This window comes from Trichechus manatus, unplaced genomic scaffold (assembly GCF_000243295.1).
Source record: "Trichechus manatus latirostris isolate Lorelei unplaced genomic scaffold, TriManLat1.0 scaffold00057, whole genome shotgun sequence".
Classification (NCBI taxonomy): Eukaryota; Metazoa; Chordata; class Mammalia; order Sirenia; family Trichechidae; genus Trichechus; species Trichechus manatus.
This window is the reverse complement of record NW_004443993.1, coordinates 10148520-10161265: the sequence shown is the minus strand read 5'-3', so window position 1 is coordinate 10161265 and position 12746 is coordinate 10148520. Positions and strand designations below refer to the sequence as shown.

Sequence of the window (12746 nt, the reverse complement as noted above, 5' to 3'; positions counted from 1 at the left end):
AGTCTGGTTCCTCAACTCTGCCTTTGATGTTCAGGGCTCCTAGATTGCCATATATAATCAAAGTACTTGTTTTTTCAGGTCTTTGTTGTAAGAGGGTCATCCGGAAGCATCTGACTACTCCACCATCTTGGCCCTGCCTTCCAGGCTAGGGCCAATCTGCAATTGATGATAGGGATGGCACAAGACTGGGCAGCGTTTTGTTCTTTTGTGCGTGGGGTCGCCATGAGTTGGGGGCTGATTGACGGCTGCTAACAACAACCGTGTTCTAGAAAGTGCGGTGGCAGCATGAAAGCCAGGGCTGCAGGGGGCGAGCCTCCTGCCCACAAGGTCAGGCCACCTGGGGACACTCGAGTCACATCTGAGGGAGTGGCCATGCAGCCCGAATGGAGGATGCAAAGGCACTGAGGCCAGGGAGGGTCCAGGAGACCCACGTGCCATCAGGGGCATCAGGGCATCTGAAAAGGAGGGAAGCTCTGGGGGTGCCTGGGCAGTGTGGGCGGGCAAGGCCCGAGGAGTCTTAGATGAGATGGGGAAAGGCCTTGGCAACACATCTGTGTTAGAGCTTGTCCTACATCCGTTCAGCAGGTGTGGGAGTCTGTCAGGACTGTGCGTTCACAGATCATTTGGGTCCTGTCTCAAACTTGGAATCCCTGGGTGACACAAATGGTTAATGCTGTGAGCTGCTAACTGAAAGCTTGGAGGTTCAAGTCCACCCAGAGGTGCCTCGGAAGAAAGGCCTGGCGATCTTGCAAAAAATCAGTCATTGAAAGCCTTATGGAGCACGGTTCTACTCTGACATGCGTGGGGTCTCCATGAGTTGGAGTCGACTCCAAGGTAGCTGGTTTCTGCCTTGAGCTTCTTGTGCTCTGTAGCGTTCTTCCTGTGCTCTGTCTGCCTCCAGGGTGGTGAAGATGCTGGCGTTTTCCATAAGACTTAACTCCTTGAAGGGGTGCGTTCCTAGGTTGGGGGTGCTTAGAGGAGACAAAGCTTCTTTATGAAAATCTCTCGGTAGCTGCCTGTGTCTTTAGGCTTCCAGAAGCTTCTCTGGTTTAATCGAATTGTTCACTGAGCCTCCTGCTTGCTAAGGTACTGGTTTTTAGGAACTGATCTTAAAATGAGCAGTCATTGGGAGACTTGAATGTGTAAACTGCTTATAGTTCTGGATTTCCTGTTCCCGAACATTCGCAAGCATTTGGAATTGTCTGAATAAAGGCAAGCATCCCTGGGCTACATGCAGCTGCGGAGATTCAGAATTAAAATTTAAGCATGCGACCCACTGAGTTAATTGGGCTTGTATTTTGCACGTTTTAGGTACTGTCACGACTGCTGGAGGTGCCTGACAGATCCTAGCCAATCCCTGGAGCCTGGCATCAGCACCTTCCCCTGTCCAGAACGCACCCAGAGCTCCAAAGTAAGTGAAGTCGGCTGCTGGCCTCGCCTGCTGCCCTAGCCTGAGACACTGCACCCACGGGCTCCCCCAGCGCTGTCAGGTCTGGAGGCTGTGCGAGGAGGGGCAGCCTGGCATGGTCGGGGTCTCGATGCCCTGAGAGGAATTGTATCCACCAAGGTATCTGTGTCCTGGGCTGCCGTCACAGAGGGCCACCTGCTGGGTGGCGTATGAGAACTGAGCTGTATTGTCCCGCCACCCTGGAGGCTGAAAGTGCGAATCAGGGTATCAGCCATGTTGATGCCTTCTGAGGGCTCTGAGGAAGAGTGTGTCTGTGCCTCTCTCCTAGCTTCTGCTGGCTTCCGGCAGTACTTGGTGTTCCTTGGCTTGCGTTGAGCTCCGTGGTCACGTGGACGCTCTCTGCTGTCTAACCTTGTCTCCCTGTCCGTGCTCCTCTTTTACGAGGACACCAGTCATGCTGGATTAGGCTCACCCTTCTCCAGTATGATGTTGTGTTAACTGATAACATGTGCAAAGGCCTTCTTTCCAAACAGGGTCACAGCTACAGGTCCTGGGCTCAGGACTTCAGCATATATTTTTGGGGACACAGTTCAACTCATAAGAAACTTGGAGCTCACTGGGCGTGGTCCTGCTGGGCCTTCCTTCCTTCCCTGAGTCCGCATGTGCCAGGTTTGCCCTCCCGCCTCTCAAGGCCTGTCCCTTACTTCCAGAAACCCTGAGAACCACCAACCCCGGTGACACTGGGATCACCCAGGATGTCCTGCCCAGTCTGTGTCGTGTGGGTGAGGCCCCCAGGATACTCCTTCTGGGCTCCTGGGGCACACTTGGCCTGTCCCACCCACCATAGGAAATGGTCACTAGTTACAGTGGGGAGCCTCTAAAAATGGGAAGATTATTATTACTATTGTTATTTTTGGTGAAAATATACACAACGGTACATATACCAGTTCAACAATTTCCGCATGTTCAGTTCACTGACATTGGTTACATTCTTCAGGCTGTGCCACCCTTCTCAACAACCTTTTGCAAACCATTCCACCATCATCAACACAAACTCACTGCCCCCTAAACTTCTCATCTGCCCTTTCAAGTTGCTGTTGTCAATTTAATCACATATAGATAATTCTTTAAAAGTGCATAATGCTTAATGCAGACATTCTTTTCTAATTAGGCTAGACTATTATTTAGTTCAAAGAAGACTTCAGGGGATGTTTTTGGCTTAAAGTTTAAAGATTCTCTCAGGGCAATAGTTTCAGGGAGTCATCCAGCCTCCATGTCTCCTGAAAGTCTGGATTTTACATGAATTTGAAATTCTGTTCCTCATTTCCCCCCTTTTGCTTAGGATTCTTCTGTAGAATCCTTGATGTAAACATTTGTATTGGTAGCCGGGCACCATCCAGTTCTTCTGGTCTCGTGGCAAAGGAGGCAGTTGTTCACAGAGGCAACTGGACACGTATTAAAAATAGAAGATTATTTTAAAACTACTTTGAGAAGAATACCACTGCTCAGCTGTTCAGGATTTTGACTCTATGATATCTACCTTCTACTGGACTTTGCTTACAAACCAGGGACAGGGATTAAAGAGGTGGTCTCAGATAGTGGCCCAAGGTGACCAGTCATAAGAGAGGGACACAGTGTAATCATGTCCCAGGTCACGCTCACAGGGTGGGGGTGGGGGTGGCCCGGGGTGGGAGGGGCGTCGATGTGGGATGAACAGTACCATGGGCTCCCTGAGGTGACTCCCTGCTGGCTGGTCCTGACGACCCTGTGCCCACCGGAAAAAGGCACCTATGCTCAGTGTTGCTCTTGGGTCCTGTGGTGCTTACCTTCTCCAGAGGGGTGAAGGTCCCTGTCCAAGATCATGTAGCTCGTTAGGGTCAGGTGTGGGCTGGTCTGCCATGATTTAGGACATCAAGGAGGTAGGCGGCACGGCTCAGTGTCCTTTTTGGAAGGAGTGGAGTAAAGGTTTTGCTCCTCCGAGAGGTGGGCTGCATGCATCTGGGTCAGGAGTTGGCAAACTCTGGGCCACTGGCCAAATCCAGCCCCTTGTCTGTTTTTGTAAAGAAAGTTTTATTGGCACACAGCCACACCCATTCAGTTACCTGTCATCTGTGGTGGCTTTTGCGCTGTGATGGCAGAGATGAGTCATTGCAGCCGAGATCGTCTGGCCTACAAATGTGACAGTGTTTGCTGGCCCTGGTCTAGGTTCACTCACTGCCTGGGGCTGGGTGGCTGACTTGGTTTGGAAGTCGTCAAGTCTACCCATGCGCTGTTTGTTCACTCACGGCCCGGCCCTGGGCTCCGTACCTGAGGGCCAGCTGGGCGGTTCCCCCACGATGTCTCAGCCCAGGGAGGATTGTCGTGTCATCAGCACTTCAGCGCCTTGACAGTGTGGGCCAGCAAGTTCCCGGAGCCCCGGGGCGCAGGTGCTTCGTGTTCTTGTTGCGCCCGCAGCCAACATTTGACACATCAGTCTGACCGGTGCCCGGTGCCCGGTGAGCTCCTTGGTCCTCTTCTTGACGCCCTTGAATCTCACGAGGGGTCTGAGGGCGGCCAGTGCTGCTGGCTGACACCACGCCTCCGTAGGCAGTGCCGAAGAAGAGAGGTTTGTTTGGGTTTGAGCCACGTGGCTTGTTTGTTCCGTGACGGGAGGCCTCCTGGGCCAGGTGCCGTAGTTCTGTGTTACCATCAGTGAGCACCGCCCCACTTGCCATGGTCCCTGGGCATCACGCGCCTCCTCTGGGATTAGTGCTGGGTGACTGCGGGAAGGGGCTTGGTTGTCCCGAGAGGACGGGTGCTGTCGTGTGGACAGAGGTTGCAGGGCAGCCCAGCGGGCTGAGCCCAGGTTGCCATTCATGTCTCCTCTGTCTCGGGGCTCAACCTCACAATCCCAGAAGCCCCCTCTCAGGGTCCAGCCTGCAGCAAATGCAAGCATAGACACAAGGATGCAAGGCCAAGGGGGTTTGGAAGAGCAGACAGCTAGGGACAGCTGCGTGTCCACCACTTGGGCAAGCAGGGTGGCTGCTGGGGGTGGTTCCATGCATTTGCCGTGTCCTGAGGATGGAACAGCATTTTGTCTGTAGAACCAGGAAAGCTGTCTGCCTCTGATTATGGACAAAAGTGGAGAAAAAGTGGCATAGACCTCTGTCCAGCTTGATCCCATATCTGACTTTCTAGAAACTGCTTTTGTCTGAATGAGTCCAGGTCCGCATGCTTATCTTCCCTGAGACACCTGCAGTCTCCAGTTTGGGGAGGGCTTGGAGGGACGTGGTGATTGCTACTTATTTCTTGGCATAATGTATTTCTTGCATGGTAGGTTGTGGTAGACTGAATGATGGTCCCCTAAAGATGTCCAAGATCTGAATCCCTGGAACCTGTGACTGTAATGTCTTGCATGGCAAAAGGGACTTGGCAGATGGGATTAAGTGAAGACTCTGGAGATGGAGGATGACCCTGGATGAGCCGGGTGGGCCCAGTGCCATCACCAGAGTCCTTACAAGAGGGCAGAGGAGGGTCAGAGTCAGAGAAGGAGATGGGAGGATGGGAACAGAGGTCAGAGAGAAAGAGGTTGGGGGATGCTCCGCTGCAGGCCGTGAAGACGGAGGAGGGGGCCACAAGCCAAGGAATGTGGGCGGCCTCTAGAAGCTGGAAAAGTCCAGCTCTCCTGGAGCCTCCAGAAGGAACCAGCCCAGCGGATACCTGATTTTGGCCCAGTGAGACTGTTGGACTCCAGAACCACGCGAGAATAAGTTTGTGTTATAAAAAGCCGCTAAGTGTGTGGCCATTTGTCACAGCACCTGTGGGACACGATACACAGGCTCCGGGGTAGTTTTTCCTTCTGCCTCTCGGACTTCACGTGTCTTTGCAGTAACTGTTAGGTGGCTGTCAGCCTGGTACCCTTGCTGCACCCTCCTGAGTCTCTCTCGGTGCTGTGAGCCCCACCAGCCTCGCTTGCCTTGGACTTAAATTTCTAAGTTGGCCTGTCCAGCCTCGGTCTCCTGTGCTTCTGCCTCAGCCTTGTCCCTCTCTCGTGCCCACGGGTAGTGCCACCCAGTCAGTTCTGTGGGGCCCAGCTGGGTCAGGCCTGGCGTCCTCCATGGAGCTGTCCTATCTGGGGATGCCTGTGGTATGGCATGTCCCCTTTGGGCAGCTCCTGGACTGTTGGCTTGGTGGCCTGCTCTCTGGGCCCTGGGCTCCCTCCACCTGGCTCTGCTGCCATTTGGAAAGGCCAGGACCCAGGAGCTAGAACAGGTACAAAGGCAGCAGATACAAAGGCAGGGGCCTGGCCTCCCTCTCCAGCCCCCCGATTTGGCACTGTGTTCCGGAAAGCTGGCTGGGCCGCGGCTTCTCTGTTGCCAGGGTGGCGGTGACAGTGGGGCCGCAGGTGCTCACACTGCACGTGTGAGGTCGGGTCATGTGCCTGCCTTGTCGGGAGCCCAGCACGTAGCTGCACGCAGATGAGGCAGAGGACAACCAAGCGTGCGTCTGTCTGCAGAAAGCAGGCTTTTCTCGCTTCTGCACCAGACCCTGCATGCAGATTGCACTGGATACAAGGGGCCTGCTTCCTCCCATCAGCAAGCTTTCCAGAGCCACCCGTGGACACACAGCCGGCCACACGTGGGGGACGGGGCCAAGGGGGCTCTTGTGCCGCCTCTGTGCTCAGTTTGGGCTTGAATCCTGGTGGAGGATAAATGACTCCTTTGGGGCCTTGTCTTCGCTCAGGGACTCCTCTGTCACCGTCCCTGTTGGGGACTGGGCTGAGAAGGGAGCAGGTGGCTGGCTAGGGTTCACTGAGGAGGTTTGGGGCTTCACTTGATGGCCGAACCTCCTGGGGACAGAGAGCGGGGGTGGGAGGTGGTGCCAGAGTAGAGGGAGAGAGGGGGAGACACTCTCCCTCAAGGCTGGTTTGAGAAGGACCAAGGTCCCCAGGTCAAAAGCAATGTACTGTGTGTAAACTTTTCTACTCGTAAGTTTGCATGCGCATAGGGGACCTACTTCCCGGCATGCTGAATACCGTGTGTCAAAACCTCCACGTTACAAATTTTACTTGTTCCGTTTCTGTAAAACGTCTGCCAGAGAACCTGTAACCCCCCGAGAGTCCACCCTCAGCACCATATGCAGCAGAAAACTCCACCTGGCTTTGTCGGAAAAGGGTGGCCCCGTGCCGGTCGTCGCGTTTCCAAATTCTGGTTCTCAGGCAGACAGACAAACAGCGTGCAGGTGGCCGAGGGCTGTCACCCCGGAAGCGAGGGTGCCCCCTCTGTTGTTTCTCACCCACGCTCTAGGTTGCTGTCGAGCCTCAGCCACCTGCCCCCTGGTGGCCCTTCCTTGTTGGTTCTGGAGGCTTCCTCCCAGAGCGGGATTCTGGCCGGTGAGACGTGGGGGGCAGCAGCTGTGAGGGGGCGGTGGCCCGGGGAGGGCTGGCTGCTCCTGGATGCAGCGAACACAGGTGTACACGTGAACTTTCACTTCTCTGGGGGTGAATTGCTGGGTCATAGGGTGGCTGTGTTCACCTTCCTGAGAAAGCCTCACAACAGCCCTCTGAGGCAGGTGTGATTATTAGCCCATTGCACAGAGCAGGAAGCTGAGGTGCAGAGGAAGTTACTTGCCCAGCTCGTCAGTGTGGGGGTGGTGGCAGCACCCAGCTCGGATGGCGCCGGAGCCTGAGGTGGGAAGCACTGTGCTCTCTCCACATCTGCCTCTCTGAGCTGGCAGAGAAAGGGGTGCCTGCCAGTTTTATCTTCAGAGTGTATCCAGAATCTGTGCACGCCTTACCACCTGCAGTGGTACCAGCCTGGTCCAGGCCGCCATCATGCCTTACCTGGGTACTGTGCTGGCCTCCTGCTGTCGTCAGCTGCCGTCGAGTTGGTGCCAGAACTCATGGTGACCTCACACACAGTGAGAAGAAATGCTGCCCAGTCCTGTGCCGTCGCCGTGATCGGTCGCAGATAGGACTGTAGTGATCCAGGGGGTTTTCACTGGCTGGCTTTTGGAAGTCGATCGCCAGGCCTTTCTTCCTAGTCTTAGTCTGGAAGCTCTGCTGAAACCTGTTGAACATCACAGCAGCACGCAAGCCTCCACTGACGGATGGGTGGTGGCTGTGCGTGAGGTGCACTGGCTGGGAATTGAACCCAGGTCTCCTGTGTGGAAGGTGAGAATTCTTCCACTGAGCCCCAGCGCCCCTTCGGTGGCCTCCTAACTAGTCCTTGTTCTTGTGTCCTGGGCCAAGGGATCTCCACACAGCAGCGAGAGTCACACTCAAGCTGGAGGGCGTGAACGACTACTAGGTGAAAGGTTGAAGGTTCAAACCCACCCAGAGGCTCCTCAGGAGACAGGCCTGGTGATCTGCTTCTGAAAGGTCACAGCTTTGAAAACCCCGTGGAGCAGTCCTACTCTGCACATGCGGGGGTCACCATGAGTCAGAATCAGTTCGTCAGCAACAGATAGCAGCAATAACAGAAACAACAATATTTTGGTAGTGTGGTATGGAGATAAATCCAAACGATGGTTGCAAGTTAAGTCCCCCTCTTTCCTCCACCCCCGTGTCCCACGTCTCGCCCTGTAGGACCGGCCGCCGTTAGCGAGTTTGCATGTAGCCCTTCTCCTCTGGTACATTCACCAACGTACAGGGTTTTCTGAGGGGATGGGGATCGCCCTAGCCTCCAGGTCCCTCGGAGCGCCGCGCGTCGCACGCCGGTCCTTGGGCAATGCTGCCCTCTAGTGCCCACTGGGTGGAGCGCGCTTGGTGAGCCGAGGGCTGCGTGGTGGCAGTGTGAAACCCCTCCCCGGGCTGGCAGGCTTGCTGACTTTCTCTCTCCTTCCCAGCTCATTTTGCAGGGTGGGAAGGCAGGCAGGGACAGTGGACTTGTTCAGTTTCTTTCTGAGCTCTCGCATTTGTGTGTGCTTGTTCTGGCCTTTTCCCAATCCTGCAGGGAGTCTGTGGCCTTCCCACCAAGTTTTTGGAGACTCATCTGCCAAGCAGGCCCCTTCCAGTGGAGGTGGGCCGCCAGCCTCCCTCTGAGTCCCCTGATGCCAGGACAGGATCGTGCCCCTCCGGCCAGCTCCTCAGAGGAGAGCCTGACCCTGCTGTCCACTTCACTCGTGGGGCGAGCACCCTGGGCCGCACTGCCCACTCGGCATCAAAACGTCCAGGCCAAAACCCAACCAAGCCAGGTGTCATGGAGTCGCCTGCGACCCCTGGCGACCCCGTGTGTGTCAGAGTAGAACTGGGTTGCATAGGGTTTTCCATGGCTGAGTTTTCAAAAGTAAATTACCAGGCCTTTCTTCTGAGGTGCTTCTGAGTGGGTTTGAGCCTCCAACCTTTGGGTTAACAGGTGAGCACGTTCACCATTTGCCTCACCCAGGGCTCTGCAGAAACATCCGGGCTGGTTTATAGCCGACCAGGCTCCTCTGGGTGACTTCGGGCATCTAGGCCATGGAAGCGGGCTGTCCAGGCTGGGCCTCATACGCTCCTGGTCAGGATTCCTGCCTTGTGCTGCCAGCGGGACTCCCTTGGCCAGGCCAGTCCCGTGGACACATGCACCATCCACAGGGGACCTTGCCCGCGTCACGCACCCCTCTGCCCACGAGTTCTTACTGTGAACAGCCCAGATTCACACACACAGCCCCCCTCCCCTACAGAAACCCGCGAGTGCTGCCATCTGTTGGCTGCAGAGTGAATGTACTGATGGGAAGCCGATGCCAGTGCACACGGACGAGGCCCCAGTCTCCAAGGGCCCTCGGTTAGAATCAGTGCACTGACTCCGTGTTGCCATGGCTTCCAAAACCAGGACGCCTCTGTTTTTAATTAGCTAAAGTCGCCGTGGACTTTCGTGCTCAGTGTGGAGGAGTAAGGTATGCCCTCTCCCTGCAGCCCGGGCATTTGCGCATGCTCCCAGGGAGAGGAGACCCAGAATGTGGTGCCCTGACCTTCTCCCCTCTGTCTCCTCGCAGGTGTGGCGCCCCCCCACCAGCTGCAGCCATGGGGTCCGAGGACCATGGTGCCCAGAACCCGAGCTGCAAGATCATGACGTTCCGCCCGACCATGGAGGAGTTCAAGGACTTCAACAAATACGTGGCCTACATCGAGTCCCAGGGCGCCCACCGCGCAGGCCTGGCCAAGGTGGGTGAGGACCCGGCCCCACTCTTCACCCCTCCACCCTGCTCCACCTCCCGCTGGGACCCAGCAAGGCTCACCAGCCGGTGTGAGCTGCATGTGTCTCCACAGGTGGCCGTCTGAACCTTGGTCATTCAGCAAACACTGAGTGCATACTCAGGGCCAGGTGCTGTTCCAGGGAGTGGAGTTCAGAAAGGAAAAGCACAGGGCACACCCTGAGGGTGTGGACAGCTGGGTTGGGGCCAGACGCCTGCCCAGGGCATCCTGGGAGGAGCGGCAGGCTTTCTGGGGGTGTCGATGGTGGGGAGGCCTGCCTTTTTGCCTTTCCGCCTCTCATTAAACAGATTCTGGTTTTGGAGACACTAAGGCACAGGCAAGGTGAGTTCAAACAGTGTGACAGGGTCAAGGTGAGCAGGGTGTCTCCCCTCTGGTCCCAGAGCTCCTCTCCCAGGAAGCAGCCCCATGACCAGTCTTGTACGTGTCTTTCCACGGCGTGGGGGGTACACAGACACGTCAGCATGCCCTCTGTTGCTTTCGGATCTAAACGCTAGCGTACGGCTCTGTGTACACCCATTGCACCTTGACGGATGGTGCAGTCTGTGTTTCTGTGTATTTACGTGGGCGGCTAGTCTCCTAGCGCTGCTGCAGCAAATACCTCAAGTGGGTGGCTTTAACAGACAGACGTATTTTCTCGCAGTTTGGAGGCTGGAAGCCCCCGTTCAGGGCGCGGGCTCTAGAGGAAGGCTCTCTGTGGGCTCTGGGGAAGGTCTTTGTCTCTTTCAGCTTCTCTTCCTCCGTCCGTTGGTGATCTCCGCGTGGCGTTGGTCTCTCCGTTTCTGCGTGCTTCTCTGTGCCTCATCTGCTCTTACATTGCAAAGGTGGTTGGTTTGAGACAACCTTCCACTGGTGTGGTTTGTTAACGTAACAAAGGAAGTCCTACTTCCTCCTGGGATTACACCCATAGGTATAGGGGTTTAGGATTTACAACACATATTTTTAGGGGACACAATTTGATCCATAACAGTATGTGAGTGTGAGTGTGTGTCTGTGTGTGTGTATCCCTGTGTGATACACACCATGTCTGTGTGGGGAGGCCATTGCCACACGATAACACGGAAGGTTAATGCCCTTTGTTCTGGGTCTTCTGGTTGGATCCTGTGTGACTGTCACTTTATCTGAGACACCTAGCTCTCTGTTGGTTAGACCAAACAACAAACCAGACGGGCCTGTTGTCGACTCGACCCCGACTCATGGCGACCCCGTGTGTCAGAGCAGGGCTGTGCTCCCTGGAGTTTGCAGTGGTTGATTTTTTGGAAGTAATCACCAGTCCGTTCCTCCGAGGTGCCTCTGGGTGGATTTGAACTGCCAGCCTTTTGGTTAGCGGCTGAGTGTGTTACCCACTTGCACCACCCAGGGACTATTGTTTAGAACAGTGGGTGGCGAACATGTCCTGTGAAAGGCTGGATTGTAAATGTTTTTGGCTTTGTGGGCCATATGGTTTCTGTCACAAGCACTCATTTTCGAGCCATTGTAGCTTGAAAACTGTGGTAGACAACACGTACCCAGACGGGCATGGCTGTGTGCCAGTATTTCTGGACATCAAAATGTGGATTTCATATTATTTTCACTTGTTGTGAAACATTATTCTTCTCTTGATTTTTATCAACTGTTTAAAAATAAAAGACATGCTCAGCTCGCGGACTGTACGGAAGCAGGCAGAGGTCGGGCTTGGCCCACGGGCCAGGTTTGGCCCCTGGGTTGTAGTTTGCAGACCCCTTAGATGGTATCTGTGCCTGTGCTGCAGGAGGACCTTGGCACCCCCCTACCTCCTCCCACGCTCCACTCTCCCCCGTTACCAATAATAGTTCTGCTGCTGCTGCTTACCTTCCTACCTTTAATGATAAACTAACACTTTGTTGTTGTTGTTGAAAATGTACATGGACCAGTTTCCATCTGCCCAGGAGGCAGTGGGCCTTTCTGTTTGGGGATTCGAGTTGCCTTTGATGCCAGGAGAGTTGTCGTGAGCTCCTGGCTTGGACTTTTTGTTCTCTTCTCCTCTGCAGATCCCACCCCGTCGGGTCCCACCCCGTCAGGTCCCACCCCTTCAGGTCCCACACCGTCGGGTCCCACTCTGTTGGGATCACCCTCCCCCCCCCGTCAGGTCCCCCCTGCCTTGTTCCCTCGTGTCATTCCCCACACTCGTCTCTCTTGTCCGGGCCTGGCCTCCCCGTCCCTGGCCGATTCTGGAAACTTCTGTTCCCGCTGCTACTGCTTTAGGTGCCACCTGCACCCTCATCCTTGCCATCCCCTCGCTGGCGCCTTTCCTGTCCTCCTTCCCAAGGTGTCCCCTCATCCATGCCATCCCCGCAGTGGGCGCCTTCCCTTTCCACCTCCTCCGTGTCCCCATTTCTCGGCTCTGCGCTTCTAATTCAGCCAGACCAGTCGTTTGCTGATTGGAATTGACCGGAGACCGTCTGCACTGGGTATTTTTGTGAGGCAAGGGTTTTCAGGCGTCCGGTTTTCCTCCGCCTTTTGTGTTGCGCTTTCTTTTCATGCTTCCTAAATGGATTTTCCATCTGCTGTTTTCTTTTGGATTGAAATTTGCCTTTAGATGCAGGGAGTTCTTTCCGAAACCTGCTAAGGGGGCAGGGCAGTGGGGAGAGGCCCCGCCAGGAGGTCTGGGTGATGGAGGAGCCCTGGGTGGGCGTGGGCGCGTGTCAGAGTGGAGTGAGCCAAGTCAGCTCACACCTGCAGTCCGCTGAGAGGCCTTGGCAACTGCAGGATCACGTGTGACACACTGCACACCCCCACAATCTGCATACACACCTGCACACATTCACACCCCACACCTGGACCACCCGTTCACACAACTGCACACTTAACCCCACTCATACACTCCCCAGCACACCTGCACACACCCACTCGCAACTGCACACACACATCCTGCACGTACACCCGCACAACCCAGTCACGTAACTGCACACTCACACCCGCCGCTTACACAGCCCACTCGCACACCCACTCACACCCTGCACCTACTCACACCCTGTGCACACTCACACCCTGCACCCACTCACACACCTGCACACACTCACACCCTGCACACACTCACACACCTGCACCCACTCACACACCTGCACACACACCCTGCGCACTCACACACCTGCACCCACTCACACACCCACTCGCACACCTGCACCCACTCACACACCCACACCTGCA

General features: G+C 55.5%; 1 protein-coding gene across 1 annotated transcript in view; it reads left to right on the top strand.

Moving 5' to 3' along the window:
* Window positions 1-795: 795 nt before the first annotated feature.
* KDM4B (lysine demethylase 4B) overlaps window positions 796-12746 on the top strand; it is a 156858-nt gene continuing 144907 nt past the window's right edge. Inside the window, exons 1-2 of the mRNA XM_023733274.1 lie at window positions 796-1411; window positions 9362-9530. Of these exons, the coding sequence (XP_023589042.1) occupies window positions 9390-9530 (141 nt within the window). The 5' untranslated portion in view covers window positions 796-1411; window positions 9362-9389. The remainder of the gene's footprint in view (window positions 1412-9361; window positions 9531-12746) is intronic.